This window comes from Misgurnus anguillicaudatus, chromosome 17, assembly GCF_027580225.2.
Source record: "Misgurnus anguillicaudatus chromosome 17, ASM2758022v2, whole genome shotgun sequence".
Lineage (NCBI taxonomy): Eukaryota > Metazoa > Chordata > Actinopteri > Cypriniformes > Cobitidae > Misgurnus > Misgurnus anguillicaudatus.
Window position 1 is genome coordinate 31013131 of NC_073353.2, and position 18229 is coordinate 31031359.

Genomic DNA, 18229 nt, shown 5'->3' on the forward strand with positions numbered 1-18229 from the left:
AACATTTGATGGGATTTATGCTGAAGCTGTATCCTATCTAGCCATAACCGCTGTTTTTTAGTAATACGACCCCCAAATTTAACCCTTAAACTCATTTGATGGGATTTATGCTGAAGCTGTATCCTATCTAGCCATAACCGCTGTTTTATCTTAATCCAGGCCCCAAACTTAACCCTTAAACCCAACATTTGATGGAATTTATGCTGAAGCTGTATCCTATCTAGGCAGAACCACTGTTTTATCCTAATCCGACCCCCAAATTTAACCCTTAAACCCAACATTTGATGGGATTTATGCTGAAGCTGTATCCTATCTAGCCATAACCGCTGTTTTATCCTAATCCGACCCCCAAATTTAACCCTTAAACTCATTTGATGGGATTTATGCTGAAGCTGTATCCTATCTAGCCAGAACCGCTGTTTTATCCTAATCTGACCCCCAAACTTAACCCTTAAACCCAACATTTGATGGGATTTATGCTGAAGCTGTATCCTATCTAGCCATAACCGCTGTTTTATCCTAATCCGACCCCCAAATTTAACCCTTAAACTCATTTGATGGGATTTATGCTGAAGCTGTATCCTATCTAGCCATAACCGCTGTTTTATCTTAATCCAGGCCCCAAATTTAACCCTTAAACCCAACATTTGATGGAATTTATGCTGAAGCTGTATCCTATCTAGGCAGAACCACTGTTTTATCCTAATCCGACCCCCAAATTTAACCCTTAAACCCAACATTTGATGGGATTTATGCTGAAGCTGTATCCTATCTAGCCATAACCGCTGTTTTATCCTAATCCGACCCCCAAATTTAACCCTTAAACCCAACATTTGATGGGATTTATGCTGAAGCTGTATCCTATCTAGGCAGAACCACTGTTTTTCATTCTAATCCGACCTCCAAACCTAACCCTAAACCCAACATTTGATGGGATGTAGGCTGTAGCTGTATCCTATCTAGCCAGAATTGCTGTTTTTCATCCTAATCCGACCCCCAAATTTAACCCTTAAACTCAACATTTGATGGGATTTATGTTGTAGCTGTTTCCTATCTAGCCAAAACTGCTGATTTCATCCTAACTCGACTCTAAATCCTAACCCTAAACCCAACATTTAATGGGATTTATGCTGAAGCTGTATATCCTATCTAGCCATAACCGCTGTTTTATCCTAATCCGACCCCCAAACTTAACCCTTAAACCCAACATTTGATGGGATTTATGCTGAAGCTGTATCCTTTCTAGCCAGAACCGCTGTTTTATCCTAATCCGACCCCCAAACTAAACCCTAAACCCAACATTTGATGGGATTTATGTTGTTGCTGTATCCTGTCTAGCCAACACTGCTGATTTCATCCTAATTTGACTCTAAACCTAACCCTAAACCCAACATTTGATGGGATGTAGGCTGTAGCTGTATCCTATCTAGCCAGAATTGCTGTTTTTCATCCTAATCCGACCCCCAAACCTAACCCGAAACCCAACATTTGATGGGATGTATGTAGGCTGTAGCTGTATCCTATCTAGCCAGAACTGCTGATTTCATCCTAAAGCCGAAAGTATACTAGGGACGTCCGCGTATGCGCGCCGTCCGCATGACGTCATTTTCGTCATCAAGAGGGTCCGCGGCCGGCCGCGCGGCCCGTCCGCGTGCAGCCCAAAAGTTGAGACCGCGCGGACAGTGCGCGTACAGTCCGCGTACGACAGCGCATGCGCGTGAACATATTTAGACAGGGCACTCCACTATAAACAATTATACAAAGGAAATAGACAGCATTTGCACACACACTATCGTTTTTCTTCTTTAACTTTTACTTCTTCCAAGAACAGAAAGCCCTGGAGCATGTTTGTTTGATTTTTGTTCTTTGTTGTCTTATTGTTTGTTCTAAACTGTGTTTGCAATGGTGGATCAGTTACTTTTCTTCACCTATCCTAATGTTTTAATGTACTGTAAATGTCGCCAAATCAGTGCTGCCCTGACAGCCTGTTAGACTTATAATTTGAATAAGAAATCATTTGAATTGCGTATAGTGTCGAACGCGGCCATCCGCGTGTAGCCGCGGGGACTATACTCGGAAAGCTGCGCGGACGCGTGCGCGCGCGAGCCGGACGCGGACGCGGAAAAAAAAGTATACCCGGGCCTTAACTCGACTCTAAATCCTAACCCTAAACTCAACATTTGATGGGATCTATGCTGTAGCTGTATCCTATCTAGCCAGAACTGCTGATTTGAATCCTAATCTTTCCCCTACACTTAACCCTTAAACCCAACATTTGATGGGATTTATGCTGTAGCTGTATCCTTTCTAGCAAGAACCGCTGTTTTTCATTCTAATCCGACCTCCAAACCTAACCCGAAACCCAACATTTGATGGGATGTATGCTGTAGATGTATCCTATCTAGCCAGAACCGCTGTTTTATCCTAATCCGACCCCCAAATTTAACCCTTAAACCCAACATTTGATGGGATTTATGTTGTAGCTGTATCCTATCTAGCCAAAACTGCTGATTTCATCCTAACTCGACTCTAAATCCTAACCCTAAACCCAACATTTGATGGGATGTAGGCTGTTGCTGTATCCTATCTAGCCAGAATTGCTGTTTTTCATCCTAATCCGACCCCCAAACCTAACCCTAAACCCAACATTTGATGGGATGTAGGCTGTAGCTGTATCCTATCTAGCCAGAACCGCTGTTTTTCATTCGAATCCTATCCCCAAATCTAACCCTAAACCCAACATTTGATGGGATGTAGGCTGTAGATGTATCCTATCTAGACAGAATCGCTGTTTTTCATCCTAATCCGACCCCCAAACCTAACCCGAAACCCAACATTTGATGCGATGTATGCTGTAGCTGTATCCTATCTAGCCCAAACTGCTGATTTTCATCCTAACTCGACTCTAAATCCTAACCCTATACCCAACATTTGATGGGATTTATGCTGTAGATGTATCCTATCTAGCCAGAACTGCTGTTTTATCCTAATCCGACCCCCAAACTTAACATTTAACCCCAACATTTGATGGGATTTATGCTGAAGCTGTATCCTATCTAGCCATAACCGCTGTTTTATCCTAATCCGACCCCCAAATTTAACCCTTAAACCCAACATTTGATGGGATTTATGCTGAAGCTGTATCCTATCTAGCCAGAACCGCTGTTTTTCATTCTAATCCGACCTCCAAACCTAACCCATAAATCCAACATTTGATGGGATTTATGCTGTAGATGTATCCTATCTAGCCAGAACCGCTGTTTTATCCTAATCCGACCCCCAAATTTAACCCTTAAACCCAACATTTGATGGGATTTATGTTGTAGCTGTATCCTATCTAGCCAACACTGCTGATTTCATCCTAACTCGACTCTAAATCCTAACCCTATACCCAACATTTGATGGGATTTATGCTGTAGATGTATCCTATCTAGCCAGAACTGCTGTTTTATCCTAATCCGACCCCCAAACTTAACATTTAACCCCAACATTTGATAGGATACAGCTTCATCATAAATCCCATCTAGCCATAACCGCTGTTTTATCCTAATCCGACCTCCAAACTTAACCCTTAAACCCAACATTTGATGGGATTTATGCTGAAGCTGTATCCTATCTAGCCAGAACCGCTGTTTTTCATTCTAATCCGACCTCCAAACCTAACCCATAAATCCAACATTTGATGGGATTTATGCTGTAGATGTATCCTATCTAGCCAGAACCGCTGTTTTATCCTAATCCGACCCCCAAATTTAACCCTTAAACCCAACATTTGATGGGATTTATGTTGTAGCTGTATCCTATCTAGCCAACACTGCTGATTTCATCCTAATTTGACTCTAAATCCTAACCCTAAACCCAACATTTGATGGGATTTATGCTGTAGCTGTATCCTATCTAGCCAGAACCGCTGTTTTTCATCCTAATCTTACCACCAAACCTAACATCTAGCGAGATTTGGCCCTAGCTGTATCCCCTCTAGCCCTCTAGAACATGGATCAAATTTTAAAATTGGGTCTTTTGTGAGTACTTGGACTTGAATGCAACCCAAATGTGGCAGCCACATGGATCACAGTGCCTCCTAGTGTGTGGGTCATTTTCTTAATTTACATTCTGACTTTCATAATGTTTCTTTCATCATCTTTAGTGATTTTGCAACTGTTTATATGTCTTACAAAAAAGCGGGTTTTTTAAAAGTGGATTTTTTTTGCCAAAAAAGTTTGCGTGCACTTTTGCAGGGAACACCAGTCAAATATTCTAAATACAAATGAAAAAACTAAAGTGTCTTTCTTTTAAAAAATGCATTTCAATTACAGGCTAATAACCTGCTATTAAAGTGAAATTAATGAACCTAAACATAAGAGCCTGATAAAAATGCTTATTTACAAAAAAGATATCAGATGCACTTAGAGCGTTTTGCATCTTAACTTTTCATATCAACTTATATACATTAAAAAACTGTTCATTTATTTATTTGTTGACTAATTGAAATGTTTCTGACAACACTACACTTTATTTTCTATAGAATATATATAGTTGTTTTATTTGGTAATCATATTATAGGTTTTACCTCCTTCCACACTTTTACTTACATCAATGATCTTTCACAGTATCCCTTTAACTAATACAACCAGTAATATTAAACTAATTTATCTAATAAAACATGTTTCTAAAGTTAGCATTCAAAAGGTGCTGCATAACATGAACAATATATCTGGTGACCGTGTCACTTTGTCATTTGGTCAAGAGGCAAAGACAAAACTCACATAAACAGGAAGATTGCATACATTGTTTGTACCGCTTACTGTACAACTGTGAAACCAGTTCACAATAGGAATAGATCAAATGACTTGACATCTTTGTTCTAGCTTCAGTAATGGAAAAAGCACAACAGGCTGCCATATGTTTATGTTGCTGTTTGTACAGAAAATAATGATCTCCATCAGTTTCAGTTTGCAATCTGGTATGATTTTTTCTGTTAAAAAACTCAAGATTGCTGAAAGCAAACGTGTTTCTAGTGAAAACAATTTAGTGGCATGCTTTTCATAATGAGTATTTATAACACAAGTTCATGAAATTAACATCGACTTTAAATCTGGTTAACCATCAGAGGAAAAATTCCCCCCTTACTTAGGATAAATGAATTACATAATCAAAGTCAGGATGTTCCACAACATCTGAGGCTACTCATTGATAAGCCCAGACATTTTGGCTCATGGGAACACTTAATCTAGTTGCCGCTTAAGTAATCGGGTCAGTGGTTACAAAGGGTCAGTGCAAAGAAACTGAAAAAACAAGAAAGAAACCCATTAGACTCTCTTAAATCTGTTGAAAATAATACCGCTCTCTGTGAGCAGTAAAACGAAATCTGGCCTTTTGGTCTATAAACAGCAGTCATTTCCAGTCGTTGGTGTATCGTCCTTTTGAGTATTTACGCTGCAGTGCTGTGGTTAATCAAATTGAAGTCCCCAAAAAGCCGAGTTTATGGAAAGATCACATGGATGTTAAAAACGAGTGACTCAGAGGGCGATGGAAATTTTCAGATGAGAAAATTATGTGTGGTAAACAATTTTGGGAAAACATTTGTAGAGCAAAGAATGCCACACTTTAAGGCTCGCGCAGAGCTTACTGCCAAAAGTCCCCTAAACGTCCCTCCCGTCTGCAACAGCGTATGTTGCGTTATGGCACGACGCCTTGCGGAGAAAATTTCCGTTTCTGTGTTCGCCACAACAAGAAAACCACAACGTCAGAACAAAAACCCCTCTCTAGAACACCGGTTTGGTTTAGCATTTTAAAAACGGAGACCAGCTCCACATAATGAACCAATATGCGTTACAAAAAAGAGTCTGATTTTCCAGACAGGTCACATTTGACTTGGTTGCCTGGAGGAAGCGGAGATCTGCGTGTCATCTGCAGCTGAAGGATGGACGTCAGCGCTGTCGTCCGTGCATGGAGGAAGACAGGGGAGGGATGAGGTTTGCTCTGTTGATGTCAGTACGAGAGCTTGGGTTGAGATGGAGTTCTCCAGGTCTTCCTGTGCCAGAGTATTAAAGCGCTCCACTACACAATGAGCCGTCAGACGGGCTTCTGGGTCGTGGTCCCAGCACTCGGTTATCGTTGCACACAAAAGCTGCATTCCCTGTGTAAGACAATAGAAATGTTTGTTATGTTTACTTTTTATGCTTAATGTCCAAACCCCAAGCGACAATAGGGAAAAAGTACATAAAATAACACAAAAAAAGAAAGTCGTGCTCGGGGACACGAAAAAACAATATATAGAAATTCGTACTCAAGCACGTAAAAGAGGAAAATTGTGTCCGTGAACACGAATAAATAAAAAAAAATTTTTGTGACTAATACCATGAAATAAAACATGTTATTTGTCAAAATAGATTTTTGGCAGATGATTTTAGAGATATATTTGTCTTTCCCCATTCAAATAGATAGGACTTTAGTCCTCCATGACTAAAATGACTGCCAAAAGCAACTCTTTGCTCATTTTTGAGCGCGATGCTAAATGGTCTAATCAGATTCAATGGATTATGCTAAGCTATGCTAAAAGTGATATCGCTAGACCCAGAGATCGACTTAATTGTTTAACTCAAGAGGAGCTGGAAAATTAACCTGTTTTCAAAAAAAGTGGAGTGTCCCTTTAAAGGTGCAGTGTGTAAATTTTAGAAGGATCTCTTGACAGAACTGCAAAATAATATACAAAACTATATTATTAGGGGTGTATAAAGACCTTTTTATAATGAACGGTTATGTGTTTATTGCCTTAGAATGAGACGTTTTATCTACATACACTTAGGGTCCCCTTACATGAAGACGCCATTTTGTGCATCAATGTTTATACATAAGCCCTTAACGGACAAACATTTTTACTAAGTTGTCTCCAACGATGACATGTTTGTCCGATGGCGGCTACCGTAGCTTCTCTATGTGTTTCAAAAGCAAGAGGTAAGCAGTGGACTGAGCTGTTGGTTGCAATTCACAACCTCACCACTAGATGCCGCTTAAATTTACACACTGCACCTTTAAGTAATCACTGGCATGTACTTACTATGGGTTAGACTCATGATTAATCCTTATGGGTTGTTGAGGCCATTTTTGTTTATGTCTTAATTTGGCCACAACTTTCTTTGTGTTTCAGTAAATAGAATGATTTTTGATGACAAATCTTATATTGACACATATTTTGAGAAAATGCTTTGAAATTTTTCAAAATCTCAACAATATACTGTAGGCAAATTCACTACCCTTTCGGGTTGTTCGTGTTAAAAAAAAACACTAAATTAAACGGCTGTAAAAGTTTATCAGATTAATATTTTCCAATATTTATATTGGAATATATTCCATTTTTTTCCATAAATCTGTTAATCATGCTCAGCACTGATCAAAACCACCAAATGCTCACAAAATTTCGATGATTTTACGTCTTTAATTGCCAAGTTCATAAAGGGGTATCACTAATTTGATGACAGAAAACACACAAAATTACAGATTTTCAACCATAAAGTGATTGTGGACTGGATTTTTTCCCCCTTTTTCACTGCCTTGGGCTTGTCAAAGATTGGTAAAAACATTGACTTTGATGCATTTTTAGTTTTTGTGGAGCATCAGTTTTTATTTTTTTCTCCCTAATTAGTTGTTCGTGGCTTTTTTTTGCCCCACTGACTTATAACGATATTTATATTATCATGCATTCTTGGTCTCTCTTTCTCTAATATGCTGTTATACTCAATATAACTCAATGTTCAAGACAGAAATCAAGCTCTGTTTTTTGCACAGGCCTACTAAAGGGTTAATGGTGCCACATGGTGATCAACAGTAAAAGTGACAAATTTAACCTCTTAGCAAAAGGAGAAACAGCCAACAATTAAGAATGCATGATTATATGGTGTTATGGCTTTGCAATCAAAAAATGTTGTTAAAATAGAAGTCAATGGGGCAAAAACAGTAAATGAGAGAGAAAAGACTGATCCTGTACAAAAACTAAAAATGCATCAAAGCCAATTTTTTTACCAATCTCTGACTAGTCCAAGACTGTGAAAAAGGTAAAAAAAATCCAGTCCACAATCACTTTTATATTGAAAATCTGTCAATTTGTGTGTCCCCCCCAAATCAGTGACACCACCTATGAACTTGGCACATTTTGTAAGCATTTGGTAGTTTTGATCAGTACTGAGATTGATTAACAGATTTATGAAAAAAAAGAAAAGAAAAATTAATCTGATAAATTTTTCCAGCTGTTTAATTTAGTGGCCTTTTTGTACACGAAAACCCCCTATGGTAGTAAATTTGAACAACCCAAAGGGTTAAGTTCAAGCCTGATACCTTGAGTTCTACAATAAGTACAAAGTACATAAAATTCTACCAATGTTTTTGACATGCCTAATACATTCTGCTTTTAAGTTTCACCATTGTCATTTCTTTTATACTACATATATGTCATACATTAATATAATGAATACATTGTCGATGCATTAAAGTAAATTTTGTCTTTGAGTTCCATGCATGTCCAGTTGTGTACCCACTGGATGTGTTGTCCAGCTCTCTGGGATATCTGGTCGTCCTCTGTCTCTTAACACCAGTTCCCTCATGCTGTCTATACACGGCTGCTCACACACCTTGGAGCCAAATGGGGGCTCGTAATTCTTAACTTCTGTTGAAAAGAGAATAAAAGCTCTTATTTGTACTTACACGCTTCAGCATGACATCACATTATGTGAGACTGTCCGTGAAATCCAGTCTGAAGTCTCAATCGAATTAAGAGATAGATAAGAAGCATCAGGAGTTTGATTTTACTTTCATTTCAACCTGACAAAACTGACATGGTCTTAACCATCAATGTTAAATATATTTTTCACAAAATAGCTTTTGGTGGGATTTCACAGACAGAATTATATACTGTATGTGCACAAGAAAGCTCAACAGTACTTGCCCCCTATGACATCACACCTAGAGACCATTTCCCACAGCACCAGGGCCATGGAGTATACATCCATCTGTTTAAAAGACTCCAAATCCTCAAGATTCACCCTGGACTCCAGGACTTCAGGAGCCATGTAGCGTGCTGTCCCCACCTATGAGACTCAGAGTAAATCAAATAAGACAACTGCACCAAATTGAATAACAAATGGTTATGAAGATGTACGCGATTACATCTGTGACCTTAACACATCAACCACAGAGCTTTTTGCTTGCACAAATGATCACGTTGACCTTTTTTAAGAGATGATTTTTTTGGTGTATGTACAAACACTTGGAAACCATAGCTCTGTTCCAAAACCTTGTGAGCTGTCTGGGTAGGCACTTGATACCAATAGTGGTCCAAAAGGATTTATACCTTTTTTGGATGAAGGCACCAAATGTGTGAAATACAATCTCAAAATGCATCAAGCTCAGTCCTAAAATCCATCCAAGATGGCAGACAAAGTGAAAGAAAGTTAATTCCTAGTACGTACCGTTTTGCTACAAATATTTACTTTGGGGTACCAGTATGTACCTCTAAGGTACCAATGTGTACTTTTGAGGTACCAATTTGCACCTTTTTGGTACAAAAGTGAACTTTTAAAAAAAAGGTATTTTCTTGTACCTTTTTTCTGAAAGTGTATGGCAAAAGCTCACCAGGTTTTGTAGCAAACCCCATATTTTTTCCTCCTTCATACCTGTCCACTGTTGGCAAAATCATCTACGGTGAGGGAAAGGTCGAGTCGCAGAGCCAGTCCGAAATCGCAGAGCGCACACTCGGTGCGGCTCTTCAACACAACGTTGCTGCTCTTCAGATCTCGATGGGCGATTGGCACCTTTGGCGTGCCGCAGGGTGCGATGTCACTGTGCAGGTGTGCCAGGCCTCTCGCCACAGAGCCTGCCAGCGCGCACAGTTCGGCCCAGGTGAGAACATGAGAAACCAGAAAGTCTTGAAGGTTCCCCAGGCTGTAATAAGCCATGATGAGCCAATACTGCCTCTGAGAAGTGCCACCCCGCTCCTCGGCCGTCAAGAACTGCACCACGTTCTCATGTTTTAAGTTGGCATCAGAGAAAATAGCTCTTTCATTACACCACGAGGTATACTCTACTGCCGGGAAGATCTTAACAGCCACGGTTTCGTAATGTCCGCCCTCATTATGGCTGAGTCGTGCCTGCCACACTTCAGCGAAGCGCCCCTTACCCACCAGGGTCTCCAGCTGGATGGGCAGCTGCTCTGTGTTGTGGTTTAGGTTATTGGCACAAGTCGATGATATTTCCGAACTGACGTCGTCGCTGAGTGGAGTCATCTTGTCGTGGTAATCGCTACCATTCGCTTGGCCGGCGCAGACCTCTGCTGGATCCAGGGACTGGTAGTGGGTACGTCTTGGTGCCCAGTCTTTGGGTTGTTTGCAGGGCTGACGGGTACGGTAGAGGTAAAAGCTGATTCCGGCAATGACGACGCCCAGGATGAGTGTTGTGACAAGGCTTATGATTACTATTGGAATGATCTCTATGGATTTCACCTTTGAATATCCTGGAAAAAAATATATTTATTATATTGATTCTGATTGGTTAACAGTTGTGATTTATTTATGATAAATTTGACATGCATACAGTACCATTTGGTCCTTTGTCAAAGATGAGCTTGTCGTTGCACTCCTGATCACCGATACAGGCGCAAATAAAGAGCAGTCCATCATCAGAGGGTAGTGGTGACATCAAACACTCTGTCGTGGAGTAATTTGTCAGAATTATGTTCTCCAGTGGATGCTGCGGGTTATAGCACATCGTCTTCACGCTGACACTCACATTGTCCTTCTTCCTGCGAGAAACATGACAGGATCAAAGTCAAGCACAGCACGATATTAGAGAGCACAGAGAAATCCCCTTCAGTTGGTTAAAACAACAACCGAACCCCTCGGAAAGACAAACATGGGCTTTAAAATGCGCTCTTGAAAAGATTTTTTTATGATGAAATTTTGAGTAAAAAGCATTCAGGGAATCCCTGAGCATTAGCGCACTTTGTATTTAATTCCAGAGTTAAAACTTTGCTGAAGGTTAGAAATGTGTTTGATTTTTGTCAGACAAGCTCTCTCATAGACTGAGCTTGTTGGAAATGACGCAAAAGCTGCTCTCTTGAAATTTTTAAGTTGAAAAGCAATCTTATTACTGCATAGGTCATAAAGGTTGTATGGCAGCTAAACCCTTATTATTGGAACCATAATAAAATATGCTGCCACTTTTTATATTTGTTTCATATCAGTATCTATCTTATGGTGTTGCCAAGGAGTTTTAAATGTACCGTTTATATTAGCAACATTACACACAATTTGTGTACACAACATCACTTATGCATACTTAAATTTGATTCATGACTTAGACTCACCATATGGCTACACACACTTCCTCATTCAGCGTACAGTAAGAGGTCAGACTGCAGTTGCTCGTGCAGACGTTGTCTTCGCATATGGGATTCGAGTGGTCGCACCACTTACACAGGTTGGTTTTTAACATGGTAAAAGTCTTTGCTTCCATCACTGAAATGAAACATTGCACTGTATTAATATACATTTAGAGAAATCACTCGATGACCCTAATAGCTATGACGGTAGATTTTGTCATAGGCTAGTGAACAAATAACCATTTTCAGACTTTTGCATTGTCTACTGTTGTAGCATTAGACAACCAGACCTTAAACAACAAGCACACTTTTCAAATAAACATCTTACATAAAACGTTAAATCAAAAACCTTTTTCAACATCAACATTTGTTTTATAACACTCTTGCTATATACACACTCACCTAAAGGATTATTAGGAACACCTGTTCAATTTCTCATTAATGCAATTATCTAATCAACCAATCACATAGCAGTTGCTTCAATGCATTTAGGGGTGTGGTCCTGGTCAAGACAATCTCCTGAACTTCAAACTGAATGTCAGACTGGGAAAGAAAGGTGAGCTGTTGGTGCCAGACGGGCCGGTCTGAGTTTTTCACAATCTGCTCAGTTACTGGGATTTTCACTCACAACCATTTCTAGGGTTTACAAAGAATGGTGTGAAAAGGAAAAAAACATCTAGTATGCGGCAGTCCTGTGAGCGAAAATGCCTTGTTGATGCTAGAGGTCAGAGGAGAATGGGCCGACTGATTCAAGCTGATAGAAGAGCAACTTTAAATGGAATAACTACTCGTTACAAGTGAGGTATGCAGCAAAGCATTTGTGAAGTCACAACACGCTCAACCTTGAGGCGGATGGGCAAACACAGCAGAAGACCCCACCAATTACCACTCATCTACACTACAAATAAAAAAAGAGGCTACAATTTGCATGAGCTCACCAAAATTGCACAGTTAAAGACTGGAAAAATGTTGCCTGTTCTGATAAGTCTTGATTTCTGTTGAGACATTCAGATGGTAGAGTCAGATTTTGGCATAAACAGAATGAGAACATCATGCCTTGTTACCACTGTGCAGGCTGGTGGTGGTGGTGGTGTAATGGTGTGGGGGATGTTATCTTGGCACAATTTAGGCCCCTTAGTGCCAATTGGGCATCATTTAAATGCCACGGCCTACCTGAGCATTGTTTCTGACCATGTCCATCCCTTTATGAGCACCATGTACACATCCTCTGATGGCTACTTCCAGCAGGATAATGCACCTTGTCACAAAGCTTGAATCATTTTAAATTGTTTTCTTGACATGACAATGAGTTCACTGTACTAAAATGGCCCCCACAGTCACCAGATCTCAACCCAATAGAGCATCTTTGGGATGTGGTGGAACGGGAGCCCTGGATGTGCATCCCACAAATCTCCATCAACTGCAAGATGCTATTCTATCAATATGGGCCAACATTTCTAAAGAATGCTTTTAGCACCTTGTTGAATCAATGCCACACAGAATTAAGGCAGTTCTGAAGGCGAAAGGGGGTCAAACACAGCATTAGTATGGTGTTCCTAATAATCCTTTAGGTGAGTAATATTCTCAATTACTTTATTTTTGTTTCCTTATTTTCATAAAAAATATTTTTAAAAACCTTAATAAGAAAGCAGCTAAATCACCAGATCCATAAGCAGTATTAGTAAAATAGAACCATATAGAGAGGAAGACGCACATTGCATCTGCTACAAAATGTAACCGCAAATACTCACCTAAAGGATTATTAGGAACACCATTCTAATTCTGTGTTTGACCCCCTTTCGCCTTCAGAACTGCCTTAATTCTATGTGGCATTGATTCAACAAGGTGCTTAACGCATTCTATATATATATATATATTCAAGTCCATCTTTCATGTAAATATGCTTTGAACCAATGCAACACTATAAAAAAATCACTATATAAATACATTTGGCTTGACTTATATAACTATAAATAGGTTATTATGTGCAAAATAAGACACACAACACTTTAAGATTTAAAAGCAAACTAAGATGTCCTATAGCTCAACTGGTGGATCATTGCATGAACAACGCCAAAGGTGGTGGGTTTGATCCCAAGGTACACACCTACTGATAAAATGTGTACTTTGAATGCACTGTAAATTTGCCAAATGCATAAAATGCACGATTGCAATTTATGGTTTGCCAAAAATTCACATTTTATATTTTATAAAAACTTCTGTTTTCCTTATGTCTGTAAACGGCTGTTGTGCAACAATGCAAATTGTGAAAGCGCTACAGAAATAAAATTTAATTGAAATAAACTGGCAAAACTTAATAGCCTAAAATCACAAAAACCTGTGCTTGATTGAGGCACGCAACAAATGCGGTCAAAATTGTCCAATAATGAAAATGATTGGACAATGATTGCAATGACAAAGCTATAACAATGAAGTCTGTAATGACAGCTGCAATCAAGATTTAAGAGCAGTTTTTGAGCTACGTGACCCATCTGGAGTTTATAGACCTCTAATTGGATTTGGATGAACGCGATATATAGCCTGATGTGTGTGTGTGTGTGTGTGTGTGCCGTGATGCAGCCTGCAGTTTTTGGTTTGGTGCACAGATGCGTGTGCATGTGTGTTCATGAGTCTCAAGAGTTCCTGTGGTAAGCGGGACAAGCCTGAATTCCTTCCCACGTACGCTGTCTCTGTGCTGAAGCTACCACATCACAACTATATTAATTGTTCATTAAAAACAGATGAGGGGCGGGATCCGTTTCCCTGAAAGCGTGCGGCAACCTTAAGGTAAACTGTATTGAAAGAAATAGAGGAGATTTTTGACGCAGGCCTCCAGATGTCCTCTCGTGCAAGCCATCAAAATATACAGTAAAACACTCAGCTCTTGCGTAAAAGGAGACAGCGACGTGAAGGCAGGGAAAAAGAGAGAGAAGAAAACTAAAAGGCTAAGCACAAAAGCCCCCCCCCCACCACAAACTTTAAAGTAATTAAACTCAGCAGCAACCGCTCCAGAAATAAATTGAAGCCAGAAGCTCTCGCACGGGCCAAGTTTGAAGCACAGCCCCTCCGTGCTTATGGGAAATCCAATGGCTGCTTACAGACGCCAAGAGATGCTGGCCTGCATTTATTTGGTTTGCGCTCAAGCAAGTTTCCCTATTTGTAATTCATGAGCGCTAGGTATAATAATGAAAATCATATGCCAAGTCGTATGGTTTCTTCTACTACCACGGTTCGTTTTGTTTTGGAAAAACGAAGAAAATATTTTGGAGAACTGGCTGAAAAGATCTTTGATGTTAATACAATGGTCCAATAAGTATTTGGAAACACAAGTCATAAAATACAGTATATGAATGTCATTAGACAAACAAACAACATATGATAAAACAATAGGTAAACTGTTTAAAATAAAAACAAAAAGCTGAAGGGTGTGTGTGGCTTTAAGTTTGGCTTTTTTAAGACAAAATTTGGGAAAATGTCCTAACAAACCTAAACATGTCAAAAGCTTTAAAAATGTAAAGGTATTAAAGTGGTCCTTACTCATAAGTCAACAGGGTTAGGTTTAGCGCATACAAACTGTTTTTATCCCTCCATGAAAACAAACCTATGTGTCTTTATGTTTTTTTCCATATGTCTTTATGTGCCTTGAAACATTTTTGGGGCCCTCCGTATGTAGTAATCAAACAACCCCACTGGGTGGCACATATCCAAGTTCATCCAATTTCTTTTCAACTCAGCTTGATCCCCGAAAGCATTTCCTGATATTAAATTAATAACAGCACAACGAAAGCACGACTGTCACATTCATGATAAACAGATGTCTTCAAAAGTTGACCATGACACATAAACAGTCTCATCATGATGAGTGCTGTTTAAATGTCGAGGAGGGTTAGTGCCCCCTTCCCTATTATTCAGAAGAAATAGGAGGAGCATCATCAATGCCAGTAAAATGTTCTGTCATATCATGCCAAACAAAAAACAGCCAGCTCTCCTCCGCAAGTACCAAGCGAACCCATGCCCACTAAGAACAAGTTCTTGGACTCTCCTCAAGAAAACAAAGGAGAAATGAGAGTTAGGCCCTGTCAACATCATACCTCATTACAATGTTGCCATTGTGGGCAATCATGATGACAAAATTGAGAATCATCAAGGCATCCTAAATGTCTTTGTCTTATTATTGTATATATATAGTCTTTGTGTGTGGACACATTTGCACACTCTGACACTATAGCTCCCTCTTCATATTCCCCGAAATGTGTGCTTAAAAGGCCATTTCGAGCAACAAATGAAATATGATAAGTGTGGGGGGGGGGGGGGGTGATGATTTTCTTCTCTCCTCCCACATGGTAAAATTTCATAACTGTTGTTAAACTGGTACTGCTCTACACACACCCCAACCATTTAAAGGGGCCTCTGCTCTGCAAAGATCATATGGATTCATAAGATTTGGTTTCCCCTATGGAATTTTCCATGATATGCTGCTATTTTATTGCAGTTAAGGTGTTTATTATATCTATTTAAGTAAGTCTGGTGTGCAGTTTCAAAACAGTTCTGTACATTTTATATAAACATGTTATACATTAAAATGTTTATATTCATTAAATGTTCTATATATACAAAAGTGTATACTACATGAACAATAACAGATACTGTTGTTTATATTGTACCATGGTCTTAAATAAACAATTTGTTGTCTTTAAAAACAACAGGACAGATTTTTCTAAACAGCTACTAATCACAATAGAAACCATAGTCTTAAATAAGAAAAAAGTCATCTTATTACTGAATATTATCAGATAACAGAACCAATACATAACAGTGTAGCATACTGTAGTAACAATTTAGGTGTTATGTCATACTGTATCTGTTTTACTAGTTTAAATAATCTTAATCTTATTTGAGTGGGACATTTTTAGACGTTTTTTAGGAACAGTGTGACCTGAAGTTCTAGATGAAATCTAATTTTTAATCGATATTTTTATTTTAACAGATATCATCTAAAAATGCTGGTTTATTTTCAACCCAGCACTGGGTCAAAAAGGGACAACCCCAACCTGTTGGTTTAACCCAAATGCTGGGCTATTTTTACCCATTGTTGGGTTAAATATATAAAAAGTTTCAAGGTTAATTTAACCCAACGGCTAGGTTTGTCCCTTTTTAACCCAAAGCTGGGTTGAAAATAACCCAGCATTTTTTTAGAGAGTATACGTTAACAAGATAAATTAAAATTAAAACTAGCGTTGGGCATAGATTAATCTAGATTAATCTCATACAAAATAAAAATTTTTTTTTGCATAAAATTTAAGTTTGTGCTGTGTGTAATTATTATGTATATATAAATACACACACATTCATGTATGTATTTAAGAAACATTTACATGCTATATATATATTTATTTATATTTTTATATATTCTATATTGTATATAAAAAAAAGATATATAAATAAAACATTTCTAAAAAAAAAAAATATATATATATATATATGTGTGTGTGTGTGTGTGTGTGTGTGTGTGTGTGTGTGTGTGTGTGTGTGTGTGTGTGTGTGTGTGTGTGTGTGTGTGTGTGTGTTGTTAAATATACATAATATTTACACACAGCACAAACTCCTATATTATAGAAAAAATACTTTTATTTTGTATGAGATTAATCTAGATTAATCTATTTCATACTATGACTCCCCACATAAAATCAAATGTTTATTTGAGTTATTAGATTACTAATGTAGCCTATATCAAAACCTTTATAAGATAATAATATAATAAATGTGCACTCAGTAAAGGGCAAACACTGATCAGATCAACATCAGCAGAAAATAAACAAAATAATCTTTGTATGTGGAGGTCATTTTAATTCAACAATTCAATCAAACACCACGAAGGAGAGCAAAGCAGCTAAATAATAAACGACAATGTATAGGCATTCAACGTCTGTTAAATGAAATTATATGAAATTTATCTCAAACCAGTCAACGTGATGTGCTGCATTTTCATCACTTATTAAAAGTTGCAATGAATTGCAATAAAATTAAAAGGTTTAGAGACGTCTTTGCTTCAGTAACTGGATAACGGTTTATATCGGTCTGAAAAAAGCCGAAGATAATCATGAAGTATAACAACTTTTTCATAAAATGTTTTGAATGTCTTTCCTTTATAAACATTTCATTGTTTACCGAGTGTTAGTGTCGAGTTTAACCAGCATACAACAAACTCAAAAGCAAAGCTTCGATTCGTGCTGGACGCCAGACAATGAAAGCGGAGAAAAACTTTTTCTACTCACGCCAGAAAGACAGAAGAGCAGATGCTTGAACCCACAAACTCCAGCAGCCTTTGAGACCCATCATATCTTCACAATCTCAACGCTTCCACGAACTTAAAGCAATGTTGTTATTTTCTTCCTCTGCTCGTTTTGAAAGGCGTTGATAAACTCATCTGTAAGAGAGTTTAATAAGACTCTTGTGTTGTTGAGTTCCGTGTAGGCGGATCCAGATGTTTTTAATCCAGATGTGACTGAGTGCGACTCCGCCCAGATCTCACATTTATCAATGCAACAAACCACACATATACATTACACAATGAACAATGAACTGTAATACAGCTTCTAATGTGCTGCACATAGTGTGTTTTGCATGAAAGTATGTAAGTATGATACGATTAAGCAATAATCAAGTGAATGAAAAATCATATATAAATTAACAAATGTAAATATGGTGAAAAGCGTAGTTGTAAAAGTAGCCTACTATTTTTGTTATTTTTCTTTCTTTATTACATATCACTAAAATGTAACAACCATAATGCCGATAACGATAATTAATGTTTAATAAAAAATATGTAGGCCTATAATGATAATGACATTGATAATA

The 18229-nt window shown here is 38.4% G+C and overlaps 1 protein-coding gene across 1 annotated transcript; it reads right to left on the reverse strand.

Annotated features, from left to right (window-relative positions):
* Positions 1-4527: 4527 nt before the first annotated feature.
* On the reverse strand, positions 4528-17851 carry tgfbr2l (transforming growth factor beta receptor-like). Its single transcript, XM_055215080.2, has 7 exons — positions 17647-17851; positions 11357-11507; positions 10590-10792; positions 9669-10504; positions 8942-9083; positions 8535-8662; positions 4528-6139 (listed from the first exon to the last, which is right to left on the reverse strand). The coding sequence occupies exons 1-7, from the start codon at positions 17708-17710 to the stop codon at positions 5864-5866; spliced, it is 1800 nt and encodes a 599-aa protein (XP_055071055.2). The 5' UTR covers positions 17711-17851; the 3' UTR covers positions 4528-5863.
* Positions 17852-18229: the final 378 nt, after the last annotated feature.

Coding starts and splice junctions, on each gene's coding strand:
- tgfbr2l (XM_055215080.2), bottom strand. CDS start 17,710: ATGATGGGTCTCAAAGGCTGCTGGAGTTTGTGGGTTCAAGCATCTGCT. Junction 11,508..17,646: donor TGCTCTTCTGTCTTTCTGGC/GTGAGTAGAAAA, acceptor GTTTCATTTCAG/TGATGGAAGCAAAGACTTTT. Junction 10,793..11,356: donor GAAGTGTGTGTAGCCATATG/GTGAGTCTAAGT, acceptor TGTTTCTCGCAG/GAAGAAGGACAATGTGAGTG.